A 16,286-nucleotide genomic window follows, 5' to 3' on the forward strand; every position below is an offset into this window, starting at 1 on the left:
GACAGTGTGAGAAATTCCTCAAGAATGTCTGATGGTTCTGATTCTGAATGCGCAGTTTGTCTTACTTTCTCTGCAGCTAACGTTCCTTTTTTTCCCCTTACCACTCCAAAATTAGATGATTTTACATACCCTTGCCTAAGCCCTCTTTGTCCCTAAGCATCTGCCTTAGAAGATGATGTTGATGGACTTGCATTGTCAATGTCATGACTAGTGGCAGCAGGTTCAGCACTGGTAGTAGCCTCCATTTCTATCAACACAAAGGGGGGTTGATCTTCACTGACAGCGTCGCACAAATGAGTCAGAAATTTATATAATAATATTTACACACTGCGGTTGACTTCACTGACAGCATCGCACAAATAAGTCAGAAATGTATATAATAATTACACACTACGGTTGACTTCACCGACAGTGTCACACAATACATGTATGAGTAGAAAATAATATACTGTGGTCTGACCAACAGTGTCATAACACTTACGCAAATAAAATACATTTTATATAGTACACTGGGGTACAGCACAAACTATTTTTTTTTTCAAAATATATATTTTAGAATTATAATTTTAGGCTTTTATTTTTAGCGTTTATTATTTTCATTTTACACTGGGGGCAGAGCCCTGGATGGATGGACAGATCACCCCTTTCAGATACACCCCTTTTTTAGATACAGCTGACAGACAGCACCCCTTTCAAATACAGCAGAGAGCACCCCTTTTTCATATACAGCTGCCAGAGAGAGCACGCCTTTTTCAGATACAGCTGACAGAGGGAGCACCCCTTTTTCAAATACAGCTTACAGAGAGAAAGCACCCCTTTACAGATACAGCTGACAGAGAGAGCGAGCACCCCTTTACAGATACAGCTGACAGAGAGATAGAGCTCCCCTTTACAGATACAGCTTACAGAGAGAGAGCATCCCTTTACAGATATAGCTGACAGAGAGAGAGAGCACCCCTTTACAGATACAGCTGACAGAGAGAGAGCACCCCTTTACAGATACAGCTGACAGGGAAAAAGCACCACATTACAGATACAGCTGACAGAGAGAGAGCACCCCTTTACAGATACAGCTGACAGAGAGAGAGCACCCCTTTCAAATACAGCAAAGATCACCCCTTTTTCAGATACAGCTGACAGAGAGAGAGCACCCTTTTAAAGATACAGCTGACAGAGAGAGATCACCCCTTTCAAATACAGCAGACAGAGCACCCCTTTTTCAGATACAGCTGACAGAGAGAGCACCCCTTTACAGATACAGCTGACAGAGAGAGAGCACCCCTTTACAGATACAGCTGACAGAGAGAGAGAGCACCCCTTTACAGATACAGCTGACAGGGAGAGAGAGCACCCCTTTACAGATACAGCTGACAGAGAGAGAGCACCCCTTTACAGATACAGCTGACAGAGAGAGAGAGCACCCCTTTCAAATACAGCAGAGATCACCCCTTTTTCAGATACAGCTGACAGAGAGAGAACACCCCTTTAAAGATACAGCTGACAGAGAGATATCACCCCTTCCAAATACAGCAGAGCACCCCTTTTTCAGATACAGCACACAGGCCCCCCCACCTGCCACACAGTACGGAGACGGAAACGTCCGTCCAGTATACTCTCCAATGCCAGAGTGAAGATGGTGCCAATGCACGAGGACTTATATAGAATCCAAAACCCACGAGAATCCGACAGCAGGATGATAACGTTTTGCCTCGATCACAAAGTTTGGGGGGTTTGGTTCCCGGGGAACCAAACCCGCTCATCTCCAACATACGAGGTACATACATACATACATATATATACACACACACACACACACAAGATTTTTGTTAAGGGAAGAGGGGGGGGGGTGCTATCAGTGCGTAATGCTGCTATGATTATAGTGCTCAGCGCTGCTGCTGGCGGTGGCCAAACGGGGTGGATGCTGATGGTGCACCATCCGCCCACACCTAGGTACGGCCCTGGTCATCAAGGATCTTCATCTTAGCTATTCAGTAACAACATACACAATAAGTATTACCTTTATTCTCTCCTCTCTGCTCTGTAGCTGTGCATAGGCTGGCTGGAGCAGTGTTCATTCCACCTAACAGTTTTTCTTGAGGATGAGGCATTATGACACTGAGGCTCATTCATGTGCGTTTGGAGTTGCTATCACATAGCGCTGTATGGTAATGCAGCAGGAGGCATCTATTACAATCAGTTTGTTACAAGCAGATACCTCCTGCTGCAGTAGTACATGTTACTTTGCACATGATAGCGCAGGTGCAATCGCACCTGAATGACCCCCATTGTGATATCAGACATTTCATTACCATGTGCCAGTACTACTAGTGATACCCAAACACAAGAGGAGGGGAGCCGGAGAAACCTGGATATGCCACTCGCATAGTGGGGGTCATTCCGAGTTGTTTGCTCGCTAGCTGCTTTTAGCAGCATTGCACACGCTAGGCCGCCGCCCTCTGGGAGTGTATCTTAGCATAGCAGAATTGCGAACGAAAGATTAGCAATTCTGCTATTAAGTATTTCTTTGCAGTTTCTGAGTAGCTCCCGACCTACTCCTAGATTGCGATCAGCTCAGTCCGTTAAGTTCCTGGTTTGACGTCACAAACACGCCCTGCGTTCGTCCAGCCACTCCCCCGTTTCTCCAGCCACTCCCGCATTTTTCCCTGACACGCCTGCATTTTTTAGCAAACGCCATGAAAATGCTGAGTTGCCGCCCAGAAACACCCACTTCCTGTCAATCACTCACCGATCAGCAGTGCGACTGAAAAGTGTCGCTCAAGCAACAGCAAAACTACTAAGTTTTTAGTAAAATAACTAAGCGCATGCGCACTGCGCACCATGCGCATGTGCATTTAGCAACAAATCGCAACATAGCGAAAATCGTCAACGAGCGAACAACTCGGAATGACCCCCAGTATACCTAGCTGCAGGTGTCCAGCCGTTCATTGCGGGCTGTCAGCAGCATTGTGCTGTAGGCGACAACACAACTGCATCAATCTCACTACAGCCCTCTGAAGCTAGGCAGCCTCCATCCCTTTATAAGTACAACCCACAGTTCTAGGGGTACATTACATTGTCTGTGTCTGAAGTTTTGAAAGGAAAAGACAACTGGTGGCCACAGTCTTAGATAGGATGCATGAGAAGTTGTATTTTCATTGGCAGCAACAACACACACCATTGGCGCTTTTCAAATGGCAAGCAATAAATATACAATCAACACAGATAGACAATTGGAGTTAACTGAAACACCAAGAACAACAAATGGGGTTTGCAAAATACTTTGATATCTTCTTTTGTGACATCACGCGCTAACTTTGTGCTTGTCAATGGCTGCTTCTGCAGACACTCATGGAATTTCATTTTTGTGATGGTAAAACAGACAATTTGCGAATGCCTCAAATTTGAATGTGTTCATTGGTAGACAGAGAACACTGTAAGGAGTTCATTTGTCATCTAATGCAGTGTCCAGAAAGAGCTTTGCCACCTGATCAGGGATGGCCGCCACAGGTTTATGCCCCTGAAGCTGTGAGCGCTTCTGGTGAGGATGCACAAATAATTAGTTATTAGCAGATCATGCACAAGTTTACAACCACTGTGTTTCTCAAATCTATTAACAACATACTTTCTTCTTTTGGCAGGTAATACAAATAATAATACATACAATTAAACAAACTAGAACTGCTGCGGAACATATTATCAGAGTTATTGCTAAAGAGTTCAGTCCACCAGAGTCGTTGGAGGATGCATTTCCAGCAGGCATGGTCAGTTTAGTAGATAAAGAAGTAGTGGTCAGTGTAGTAGATAAAGAAGTAGTGGTGGGTGCACTAGTAGTAGGTAGCAGTGGAACATTATAGAAAGCGACGTGTGCAATATTCGACATATCTGATTTCAGAGAAACTTTGTCAATAGCAATTATGGCAAAATACAGGAGCGTGCCATTTTGTATATTCATATTCTGAGGTGCGAATGTGAAGGTTTCCCTGGATCCAGCTGGCTGAGGGATGAGGTTATCAGTGTTAACCAGTGTGCTAGAGTCAAAGCTGTGTTTTATTTTCTTTATATCAGTGTTCATTCTTAGTTCATATCTTGAAGCTGAAACAATAAGAGACAAAAGTGCATATTTTTAATTGTTTCTTTATATTCAAAACTGTTTTATGTTATAGTTCCCTTATGAAGTGCACAACATGTAGACCCAGAATTGCATCCAGTTATCTGCTAAGGAGTATGCCCACTAACTGCTCCCTGCAAATGCTCATGTAAGAGCAGAGCCGGATTAAGGCAGGGGTGACAGGGGCGGCCGTCCCGGAGCCCCCCACACACTTCATTTTGAATTGCAGATGTCACCCAATTACTCTGGCCTGTCAGCAGGCATTAACTCCACGGCTGGGGACCATGCTGATGCTGCTGGGGGCAGGGATGGGAGTAGACTCCAGGGCGGAGCGGATGGGCTTACTGCTCGGGGTAAAGGTACGCGGCAGCTATGAGGCAGGAGACCCCGCTGGCAGCAGCGCACTAATGGCTCTGCTCCCACTTTCACTGTACAGGAGTACCTTGGCGGCTCAGCTGTTTAGTAACAGCGGCCGCCGAGGTACTCCTGCACAGTGAAACTGCTGGCGGATGGTTGGTTTGGGGGCCCCCACAACCTACATTGCCCTAAGAGGTGAATGTGTTCGCACATGTAATCGAAGGAAACATTAAAAACATTGCTACAAAGCCCACCCTAATAACATTTTAAGAACACCATTAAATTGGTTTAAGCTTTTATGGCTTTATCCTACAATCAGTGCTGACGAAAGTGGGGATGGCCAAGATACTAGCGGAAGGCGTGGGCATGCCCCCTACAAAAACGTAAAAATATATGTCATGCACTGCTAAGGGGGGTGCAGTCTGCTGCAAAGGGGACATTTGTCCACCTCAGCAGCACCACAAAGAGGGATAATGCTTCCCTCAGCAACTGACCCTTCCAACAAGGTACTCTAACCCCCACCCCCTCTCGGCGCCACAACCTACAATACGACTTGGTTGAGCTACATTTATCTTTTAATTATGAGAGTGAAAATGTATCAGTACTGTCTTTATATCTCACTTTTATGTGTTTAAAGGTCATTGCTTCATTTGTACATTAAAATTAGTTTTTTCTTCAAAGTACAAAATGCCATCCATTAACGTATATATTGAGTCTTGGGGTATACCACCTCTGAGCAGGCTGGAATATATATTCCTTTGTGGAGAGACAAATGGTGCAGACTCACCTGTAAAATTGGGAATACCTCCTAAAATGCACCATCTCATCTCCTAGCAACTTAAAAATGTCATACAACGGGACTCGGTCAGGAACCCGGCAGCCGAAATGCCGATGCCAGAATCCCGACAGTGATCGGAATGCCAGTGCTGGCAACCCAACTAGGATTACAATGCCGACACTGGAATCCAGACCGCTGGGATCCCAAACGAATGTTTGCTGAGCCGCCGGAGTCGTAAGCTACAGAAGGGGTGGGTAGGTTTAGACTGTGGTGGGGAGGGTTAGGGTTAGGCTGCAGGGAGTGGAGGGTTAGGGTTAGGCTGCAGGGAGTGGAGGGTTAGGGTTAGGCTGAAGGGAGTGGAGGGTTAGGGTTAGGCTGCAGGGAGGGGGGTTTAGGCTCCACCGGGGATGGTTAGGGTTAGGCTACATGGGGGGGGGGGGGTTAAGTCTAGGCTGCTGGAAGAGGGTGGGTTTAGGTTTAGGCTCCCCCGGGGACGGTTAGGGTTAGGCTGCATGGGAGGAAGGAGGGTTAGGTTTAGGCTGCTGGAAGGGGGAGGGTTTAGGTTTAGACACCACTGCAGAGGGTTAGGCTGTGGAGGGGGTAGGTTTATGCTGTCGGAGGGTAGGGTTAGGATTAGGGGGGCATTGTTGGGATTCTTGCCATTGGGATGCCACGGTCGGTGTTCTGACCACCGGCATTCCATCCGCCGGCATATCATACCAATCCCCATACAACAAAACAATATCATCCGTTTTCTATTTTATTGCAAAGCTACAGCATATCTAAATAACAATGTTTGGTATCCTTGGTATCCTTCTCAGAAATACATTTTAACATTTAATATTCCTGTAACTAACCCCTATGTATTGTATGTATGTCACCTTAGTATTAAAATGATAAACTGCATACAGTACTACAGTAGAAGATATGTTGCTCTAAATTTCATTGCAATTTCAATACATGTTACAATGTGGCTACGGTACAGAGGTGAAAGTGCTACAGCGAGGAACTGATGATGTGCGCACGGCCATTCAGCTGTGATTATAGGACTAAAATAGGTTGCAACTGTCCCAAAAATTGGCAATATCTATTCAATATTGGCAGTACTGTATTTTGTCTCCACTATGGCAGTGACATTTTTCATTTTTGTGAGCCTGAATTCTAATGTAGTTTAGTACAGTGCTGAAATCTTAATGTAAGTCTTAATTTAGTAGCTGCTATCATGGGCACATCCATATTGGTGAGTTCTCTGCTCAGGGGTTCAGATGGAAACATCACATTAAGTACGAGTTGATTCAGTTAGGAGCGAGTTTGACAGAACTGCGATCTCACACCGTCTATTGGGGGTCATTCCGAGTTGATCGCTCACTAGCAGTTCTTAGCAGCCGTACAAACGCATTGTCGTTGCCCACTGGTGAGTGTATTTTTGCTTTGCAGAAGTGCGAACGCTTGTGCAGCAGAGCGCCTGCAAAATATTTTTGTGCAAAACAAGATGAGCCCTGTAGTTACTCTTCGTGTGCGTTGATTCTAATGATGGAGGGACGGCTTTTGACGTCACACACCCGCCCAGCGAACACCCAGCCATGCCTGCGTTTTTTCTGCTACGCCTGCGTTTTTCTAAGCACTCCCTGAAGACGGTCAGTTGACACCCATAAATGCCCACTTCATGTCAATCTTCCTGCGTTCGGCTGTGTGACTGGAATGTTTGTTACACTCTGTGCAAACCCATGATGCTCATTGTACCCGTACGATGCGCCTGCACATTGCGGTGCATACGCATGCGCAGAAATTCAGATTTTTAGCCTGATCGCTGCACTGCGAACAATGGCAACTAGCGATCAACTCGGTATGACCCCCATTGTCTTTTCTGTGGAATTTTGCATTATTTGTGTGCAGCCCCCTAAGCAGGTGAAAGGAAGAGAAAATCTTCAAGGTACAAATGCCAGGACACAAGACCCTATTCTGTAAGGATTGCAGTTTCTGCTAAAAAGTAGTTTCTGCGATCGAATAGTTGCTGCCCAGAAAAAGAGAAAAAACACCCACTGTAAAAATTATGAATGCATAGCAATATGAGGGCTGATCGTAAAACCATATGCAATTACCGGACCATCGAAAAATAATTCCTATCTGCACCAGTCAAAGTTGTCCACAATTTTGCTACACAAGAGGCTGGAAGTGGTCATCGCTGACATCAGAGGCCCTCCTTAAAAATGCCTGGGTACGCCTGCATTTTTTCAGACACACCCAGAAAACGGCTGATTTCCACACAGAAACGCTGGTTTCTTGTCGGTCAAACAGCAGCTGCATTGCAGTCCCAATCTGTACGCAATTATCCCGCCTCTCTACAAGTTCAGCTGCATCCTCTGAAGCCGCTGAACTCGTAGAGAGGCGGAGAAACGCGTTAAGGGAACAAAATTATTGTACCAGCTGCTTGCAGTCCATGGCAACTGTTTACTCTGCACAAGGGATGTGGACACTCCAGAAAAGGCTGCAATAAAAAGGTTTAAAGCACCAGCAGTCGGGAGCTACCTGCCCACAGCAGGGCATTTGAGTAATCTGCTTTATACCATTGGGAACTTTTTACCAACCATCATCTACTATGCATTGTGCAATCCAGAGTACTACACACAGGAGGTGAATACTAACTGCCTCTATTTACTGCTAGACCAGCAAGCTGCATAAATTGCCTTGGAGTAATATAACCCAGGAGATGCAAGTACCTGCTTTTAATATTTAAAAGCCTTTAACAATGCTAATTGAATAAACTGCTTCCAATGCATGAAATGCTACTAACAATAGCCCACTGAGTACAAACAATCATTGTGTGCTTTATAGCATTGCTTTTATAATTTTATTTCATTGTATCAACCGGCAGGTGCTAACTTGTAAGCTATCTACTAGATATATTTTATTAAAACTGATAAACTCTTTAAAAGAGAGCACCTGTATCCTGAGCACCCTTTATTTCTGTGTTTTTGCTGATAGGGGCTTGGAAACTAATGGGCTTTAAAATGACAGTCAGAAACGATGCCTACTAAATGTTCTATTTGTAGACCAGAAACTGCTAGCGTTGCTCATCAGTTTGCAATTGAATGTGAAGCCAATGCTTAGTAAACTTTCCCCAGAGTTGGAATGTAGTTTAATTGTTTGCACGTGATATATGCTGTTGACAGTTAAAATATCTCAACAGTTTAAGGTCGAAGGGATGATGCAGATGTGTTAATAATGTGATTTTAAGCATGTTAACTGTATTGCCATTATAACTTTAAACATTATGTTTTGCTATCATGTTTGACGTTACTTTAAATCACATATTTACTGCATCTGCAGTCTCCCATTACTATTATGCCGTCAACATTTGCTGTCGACAGCATAAAAATGTCAACAAATTGTATATATCCTCCACAGTTTTCTGAAGAAAACAAGGTATCATTTAAGTGGGTATTGCATAAAAAGTTAGCGATATTGATATTTTAATATGACAAATGCAAATGTCAAAAAACGGTTCCAGCGAAGGGGTGAGAAAACCAGCAGCAGTGAAGGCTAATACATACGTACATTATGCATGATAAGATTTTTTTCCCTAAGAGGTGGAATTCAAAAGAGCTAATTGTATGGGGTAGAAAATAAGTGGGGATGCAAAATACTGTAATTGTATACATGTATAGACTGCATTAGTTTGTCTCCTGTTGGTTGTGACTCCCGTTTTGTTTGTAATAAGCAAAATACATACATTTTTCACCTGTTTTATTTCACAAAGTGTGAAATTAATCATGTTAGACCAGTGATGGCTAACCTTGACACTCCAGCTGTTATTGAACTACATATCCCAGTATGCCCTGCTACAGTTTTGTTATTTGGCTATGCTAAAACTGATGCTGGGCATGCTGGGATGTGTAGTTCAACAACAGCTGGAGTGTCAAGGTTAGCCATCACTGTGTTAGACTATATTTGGCAGGTAATTCGTAGAGTCCAGAATTTTAATGATGTACTTTACCTTGTCCTTGGTCCAGATCATCACCAGTTGCTGTCCAAGACAACACAGTCCTGTAATTTACTAGTCTTGCTTCCAAGTCAGATATTTTCTCAGGTTGCAGGATATCCGGTTGCTCGCCAGAAGGTACATTGGATACCAGGAACGAGCCGCCAGGGGCTGTCCTACTAAATGCTCCAAAATTAATCTGAAGATCATCATCATTAACAGTGGGTCTTGGAGGATTTAAAGTTATTTTACCTAGAGTAAAAATGCAACTAGTTATTTATGAATTTTACTACATTATAAGTACTGCATAAGTAAATTTTATGCAATAGAATTCCTGATATTTTACAATTAAAAAATGACTGACTTGGAGTATATTTAGTAATGGTAGCAAATCCACAATAATAAATGTAGTTTATCCATGTGTTTTCAGCTAAAAGTACTTATACTACACTAAAAATATTTGTTTTGAATTGAAGACCAAGCAGTGACGTCACTAGGGTTGGTGTCACTCTGTCACTCCCATTGCAGGACTTCTTGTGCATGCCCACTAAAGGGAACATGGCCATATGTCTGGAAAGAATACTTGATCTTTTACTTCACCTTAATGATGCCTTTTGAAGACATGGCCAAACCCTGTTTTCATCATACTACAGGTTTGCCCGGCACCCCAGGAGCAGCCCTCGGCCTTTCCCCAGTCTCACTGCTGTTCGGTGAGACCATCCTAGGAGATAGTTCCCCCTAGGATGGTGTCACTTGGTGCGATTCACTCCCCCACCCCCTCATGCGACAGCACTGAGGCTAGGTATAGATTTACTAAATACCAGCGGTGCAAGTGGGCAGGTACGGGTGGGTACGACGTACCCTTAAGAATTTAGCCGTGGGTACAACGTACCCACTGCCGACGGGCTGCTGCTCCTTGGAGCTCCCTCCCTCCACTGCTCACCTCTGCTGCTGCGAAGGGAGGAGAGCACAGCGTTCACCTCTACTGCCCATCAGTGCCTTCCTTCAATTCAGCGCTGGCCCGTGAGCCAATCAGAGCTCGCAGACTGGCAGCCAAGGTTGCAGGACCGCGAGCTTTGATTGGCTCACGGATCGGCGCTGAAATGAAGGAAGACACCTGCACCGCAGCCGGAGACTGAGGAGCAGGAGAGGAGCAGGCTGCACTCTCCTCACCTCACACACACACAGGACAGCAGCAGCAGCGGTGAGCAGCAGGGGAAGGGGGCATGTGTACCTGGCACTGGGGGCATATCTGGCACTGCGGGGACATGCGTATCTGGCACTGGGGGTATATCTGGCACTGTGGTGGCATTTCTGTATCTGGCACTGGGGGGCATATCTGGCACTGAGGGACATCTGGCACTGGGGGGACATGTGCATCTGACACTGGGGGCATATCTGGCACTGCAGGGACATGTGTATCTGGCACTGGGGGCATATCTGGCACTGTGGGGACATGTGTATCTGGCACTGGGGGCATATCTGGCAGTGGGGGGACATGTGTATCTGGCACTAGGGGCATATCTGGCACTGTGGGGGCATATCTGTATCTGGCACTGGGGGCATATCTGGCGCTGGGGGGACATGTGTATCTGGCACTGGGGGTATATCTGGCACTGGGGAAGACATGTGTATCTGGCACTGGGGGCATATCAGGCACTGCGGGAACATGTGTTTCTGGCACTGGGAGCATATCTGGCACTGTGGTGGCATTTCTGTATCTGGCACTGGGGGGCATATCTGGCACTGAGGGACATCTAGCACTGGGGTGACATGTGCATCTGACACTGGGGGCATATCTGGCACTGCAGGGACATGTGTATATGGCACTGGGGGCATATCTGGCACTGGGGGGACATGTGTATCTGGCACTGGGGGCATATCTGGCAGTGGGGGGACATGTGTATCTGGCACTAGGGGCATATCTGGCACTGTGGGGGCATATCTGTATCTGGCACTGGGGGCATATCTGGTGCTGGGGGGACATGTGTATCTGGCACTGGGGGTATATCTGGCACTGGGGAAGACATGTGTATCTGGCACTGGGGGCATATCAGGCACTGCGGGGACATGTGTTTCTGGCACTGGGAGCATATCTGGCATTGTGGGGGTATTTCTGTATCTGGCACTGAGGGCATATCTGGCACTGGGGGGACATATGTATCTGGCACTGGGGACATATCTGACACTTGGGGCATATCTGGCACTGTGGGGGCATTTCTGTATCTGGCATTGGGGGGCAATGTATATCTGACACAGTGGGGGCATTTGTGTATCTGGCACTGTGAGGCAATGTATATCTGGCACTCTGAGGGCATTTGTGTATCTGGCACTGTGGGGCATGTGTATCTGGCACTGTGGGGCAATGTATATCTGGCACTCTGGGGGCATTTGCGTATCTGGCACTGTGGGGCAATGTATATCTGGCACTGTGGGGCAACGTGTATCTGGCACTATTGGGTTCATATGTGTATCTGCCCCTCCCCCCATATGTGTATAACGCCCCCATTTTCATTGGCCACTCCCCATGTGGCAAGGGGCCACACATATTTTAGGGGGGCGCGCGCACATAGTACTTGTAAGACATTTTTTCTACTTGCACCACTGCTAAATAGATTATTTTCAAATTAGTATTGCTTAGTATTTATTTCTGTTCGCATTTGAAGTTAAACTGTCAAAGCCATCGATGATCTCAGAAGCAAGGATATGATACTGTATAAGCATATTATAGAGTGTTCCGCATAGGTGATTTTCTCATCTCCATCATGATGAGAAATTGAGAACATTATCATTCTTATGGAGCTACCAAACTGGATTAAGTGGAAGTTGTTAGTCACCCATAATTGGCAGAGAAGATAAGAGGAGTATATGGAAAGACAAAGGGTACATGTCTCCTATCTTAGCACATATGTAATACATACTGTATAATATAACTATATTAAATTATACATTTTCTAACGCACAGTAATATTTCATATGCAATGGAAAATGGGTTCTAACTTCTCACCATTATCAACAAAGCCAGGTATGTAGAAAACACGACTCTTGGGCAATGTGAGTCGACTTTTCTTATCTTCACTTATAGCTCGTACTTTTAAGCTGTATCTTCCATTGGTACTGAAAGTAGTGAAATATCTTGAGTAGATTCCGTCATCCTTGGCAATGTCAGCGCCTTAATAAAGTAAACAAAATATTAAAGTTATGAATAAAATGTCTAACGATACAAGTAGCCTAAAGTGGCAGCACTGGAGATCAATTGCATTGCTTTTGTCTTTTCCTCTATGTTATAGCAAGCCATTCTCTGTGCCACCTTACATTGACATATCACTCTATGAGCCACGATGAAGCTGCCAATTGTCTTCAAGGAGAGCTAATCAGGAGTCTCTTTCCTAAAGGAGTCAGCTAAATTACAACCTAGCTGCTCATCTTTTACAGTCTAATTTCTTTATAGTGTTACCCAGGGGCGGATTGGGAACAAAAAGCGGCCCTGGAAAAATTTGTACTAGTGGCCCCACATGGGCAGTACCAGAGGTGTAAGGTCTAGCCATGGGCCATGGCAGCAGCTCCCTCCCCACAAGACTTTCCAGATAGTGGGCATGTCCAGCATCAAGGGGGAAGTTAAAAAGAAATAAAATAAAATTTTATGAGCACATTATATGATACACCTTCAGAATTTAGGAAACTATATAATTCTTTAGAAAGATATATTTTCTTGCTTATTACACCAACCGTATCCCAATCACTATTCACTCAATCTTATATGTCAGCCAAGCAGGCAGACAGAGCATACACTAGATCATCTGAAATCACAGGCTAAGTGGCAAAGTAATTTTCATATATGCAAATAATTTTGCATCTTATTCATTATGTCTATAAATAGGACCACATGTCCTCAAACAAAACAGGCCCCACTGGTGCGCCGGCCCACCGGGAATCTTCCCTGTGAATCCTATGACCAATCCGCCTCTGGTGTTACCTATGGAGAAGCACTGAGTACAGCCCTCGCATTGGTTATAATCTAAACCTCAAGGATCATGGAAGGGCAACTTATCCAATTTTGTAAGGTGAGAATGTTGTTTCCGGTGTGACTAATCCAGGGGTAACAGAAATTAGGTTCTTACCTCACTTCCTTCACTCCTGCCTACTTTTGTTGCACCAGAGGGTGAAGGCAGTAAAGGTGCATACACACTTGCCGATAAAATGAACAACATCGCTCATTTTCTCCCTTTCTGAGCGACGTCGTTCACTTTCTCGGCAACTGCGTATGCCGGCGACCAATGCGCGATACAGAGGGTCGTTAACGACCCTTGGTGTCAGCAGTGCATGCATGCTCAATCTGGACTGTCATCCAGGAGCTGCCTGGACAGCCTGACCGATGCGTGACATCACTGAGCAATATCAGTGCCAGATTAATTCCCACATGTGCCTAGAGCTGAAATTTTTAAAGGGCCTTGTGTGCCGATGCAGGGGGTGTGATCAGCACCGCAAAGTAGTTCTCCTAGGTGGGCAGGGGTGATGTTGAGGCACGCTATATCACTGCAGTACCTCCCCACACAGCATCCACGGACACTGTCGGACTAGGGCATTAAGGGCCCACCGGGGAAATGCAGTGGTAGGGGCCCATACTTAGTGGTGTGGCTAGGCTCCAGAGAGGGTGTGGTAAGCCACCACATTGATTTGTCTAACCATTAGATCTGAGCCCCCTTGATAAATATAAATAGTAAATACTGCTAGTGCATGCATGATAATGCACCACATTAATCACAGCAATGTACTGTAGAATCTACACCATAGTTCTATGCATTATTAGGCAAAATATGTATAATGTTTAATTCAATTGCACTATCAGTCTGAGACCTAATCGCTAAAGGAGGAGATGAGACCCAGGCAGTGGGGCCCACCAGGGGTTTTCCCTATGCCCCTATGGGCCAGTACACCACTGTCCACAGACTATGGGGCCAATTTACTAATGATCAGGTTTTGACCTGATATTTATAATTGTTCTGCTGAACGTGGTTTGCAGCTCCACACCCACGGTTCTCTTCCGGCACACCTGAGTGACAGTGGCTGCATGTTTCTTCATCCAGGACTCTCACTCCACCTCCCACATATGCTCTTGACTTTCCTACTGTACATCCTGTTCTCTCCTAAAGCTCCCTCTTTTTCCCACTTACAGTTAAGTTCTCCACCCACCCTCTAACTATTCCCCTCTGTTGACCATATACCCCCTTGCTGCTGTAGGGATGGCCATCGACCATCAGTGATTTGAAATCGATGGTCTATAGCCAATGTTGAATACTTTCACCATCAATGGGGGAGAACCAGATGGTTTCCCACCATCGATGGTCTAGTGCTACCAATTTTTTTTCTCTTCAAAGTGTCAGGGCACGGAGCTCAGCACCACCCCTGACACCCGTGAAGCTTACTTTAATGCAGGGGTGACCATTGATGGCTTTCACAACCCACCAATGGCCATCCCTATGCTGCTGTCCTACCCTCCCCAGCTTTATTCCTCTCTGTTCTCCTGTAACCCCCCTGCTGCTGCCCTACCTCAGCTATTCCTCTCTGTTCTCCTTTAATACCCCCTCCTGCTGTCCCCCCTCCCCAACTATTCCCCTCTGTTCTCCTGTAAACCCCCCCTGCTGTCCTTCCCTCCCCAGCTTTTCCTCTCTGTTCTCCTGTAAACCCCCCTGCTGCTGCCCCCCCTTCCTCAACTATTCCTCTCTGTTCTCCTGTAACCCTCCCTGCTGCTGCCCCCCCCTCCCCAGCTATTCCTCTTTGTTCTCCTGTAATACTCTCTGCTGTCACCCCCAGCTTTATCTCTCTGTTCTCCTGAAACCCCCCCTGCTGCTGTCCCCCTCCCCAGCTATTCCTCTCTGTTCTCCTGTAACACCCCCCTGCTGCTGCCCCCCCCCAGCTTTTTCTCTCTGCTCTCCTGAATCCCCCCTGTGCTGCAGCCCCCCCCCCCTCTCCCCAGCTATTCCTTTATGTTCTCCTGTAACCACCTCCCCTCTTGCTGATGTTCCCATTACCAGCCATTCCTTTCTGTTCTCCTATACCCCTCCCTCCCCCATTGCTGATGTCCCACTGCTCCGAGACAGCAAGCCAATAATCAGCCCCTGCAGATGAGCAAGTTCAAAATGCAAGCTCAAACTCATTGGGTGCAGTGTTTCTGCCTGCTTCAAATGACTGGTCCTGCCTCTGTAGCAGCCCAACTGCGGCTGCTGTCATTGTGCTAAACAGATGCAGTTGTTTTTTGTTCAGGGGTGTGTGTAGCTGAGGCCATCCCTGTATGCTGCTGCTGCAGCTGCAGCATTGACATGATTCCTGACTCCGGCTGCCTGTCCACCCACCTGCACCCAATAATCTTCCAGCCTGACCCGCCGCTACTCATTAAGTCAGAGGCCACAACAGTTGCAGCCCGCCCCCACTACTCATCCAGCCCACTGCCACTATTCTTGCAGCCCGCTGCACTACTCATTCAGCCTGCCCTCATTACTGTGTCGGCTCACCCCTAACACCTCAGACGGTGACCACCCCCACTCCTAGTCCTGCCTTCACTCGTTTGGCACTGGCAGGCAGGGAGTGGGACAGCTTCTAAATACACCCTCATCCTTAACCTGACTCTGGATACAGGCAGCCGAGCAGAGCCTCAAGAACATCACTCCCCACCACCTGTGCGCACGCGACATGCCAATGACAGCAGGGTCAGGCAGCAAGGTTGGCAGGAAAACGGCAACAGGGCGGGTGAAAGGTGGGCACAGTGACTCTACCAGCGGCGGCACCTAGTCCTGCTGTGAGTCTACTTTTATGGGCAGGCCTGGAAATACAGCTCCACCCGCCCTATTGTTAATCCGGCCCTGAGCAACATGAACGGTCACATCGTTCAGTGTGTACGGCCGGCCGCCAACCGCCTGGCCCGGGAGGGGATACGAGCGACGTCGTCTAGTGTGTATGCACCTTAAAATAAGCACCTCATTTCTGGAAACTCATTTCTTGAACCAGAACAAGGATCCCGAATCCCTGACTGGCTGCAAAGGAAGCACAGTGTAATATCAGCA

At 46.4% G+C, this 16,286-nt stretch overlaps 1 protein-coding gene across 1 annotated transcript in view; it reads right to left on the reverse strand.

Moving 5' to 3' along the window:
- Window positions 1-3,128: 3,128 nt before the first annotated feature.
- The window catches only part of LOC134958766 (calcium-activated chloride channel regulator 1-like), a 118,027-nt gene continuing 104,869 nt past the window's right edge, over window positions 3,129-16,286 (reverse strand). The window contains exons 14-16 of the mRNA XM_063941502.1: window positions 12,233-12,397; window positions 9,241-9,477; window positions 3,129-4,092 (exon numbers count right to left, since the gene is read on the reverse strand). Coding sequence (XP_063797572.1) covers window positions 3,611-4,092; window positions 9,241-9,477; window positions 12,233-12,397 — 884 coding nt within the window. The 3' untranslated portion in view covers window positions 3,129-3,610. The remainder of the gene's footprint in view (window positions 4,093-9,240; window positions 9,478-12,232; window positions 12,398-16,286) is intronic.

Source organism: Pseudophryne corroboree, chromosome 9 (genome assembly GCF_028390025.1).
Source record: "Pseudophryne corroboree isolate aPseCor3 chromosome 9, aPseCor3.hap2, whole genome shotgun sequence".
NCBI lineage: Eukaryota > Metazoa > Chordata > Amphibia > Anura > Myobatrachidae > Pseudophryne > Pseudophryne corroboree.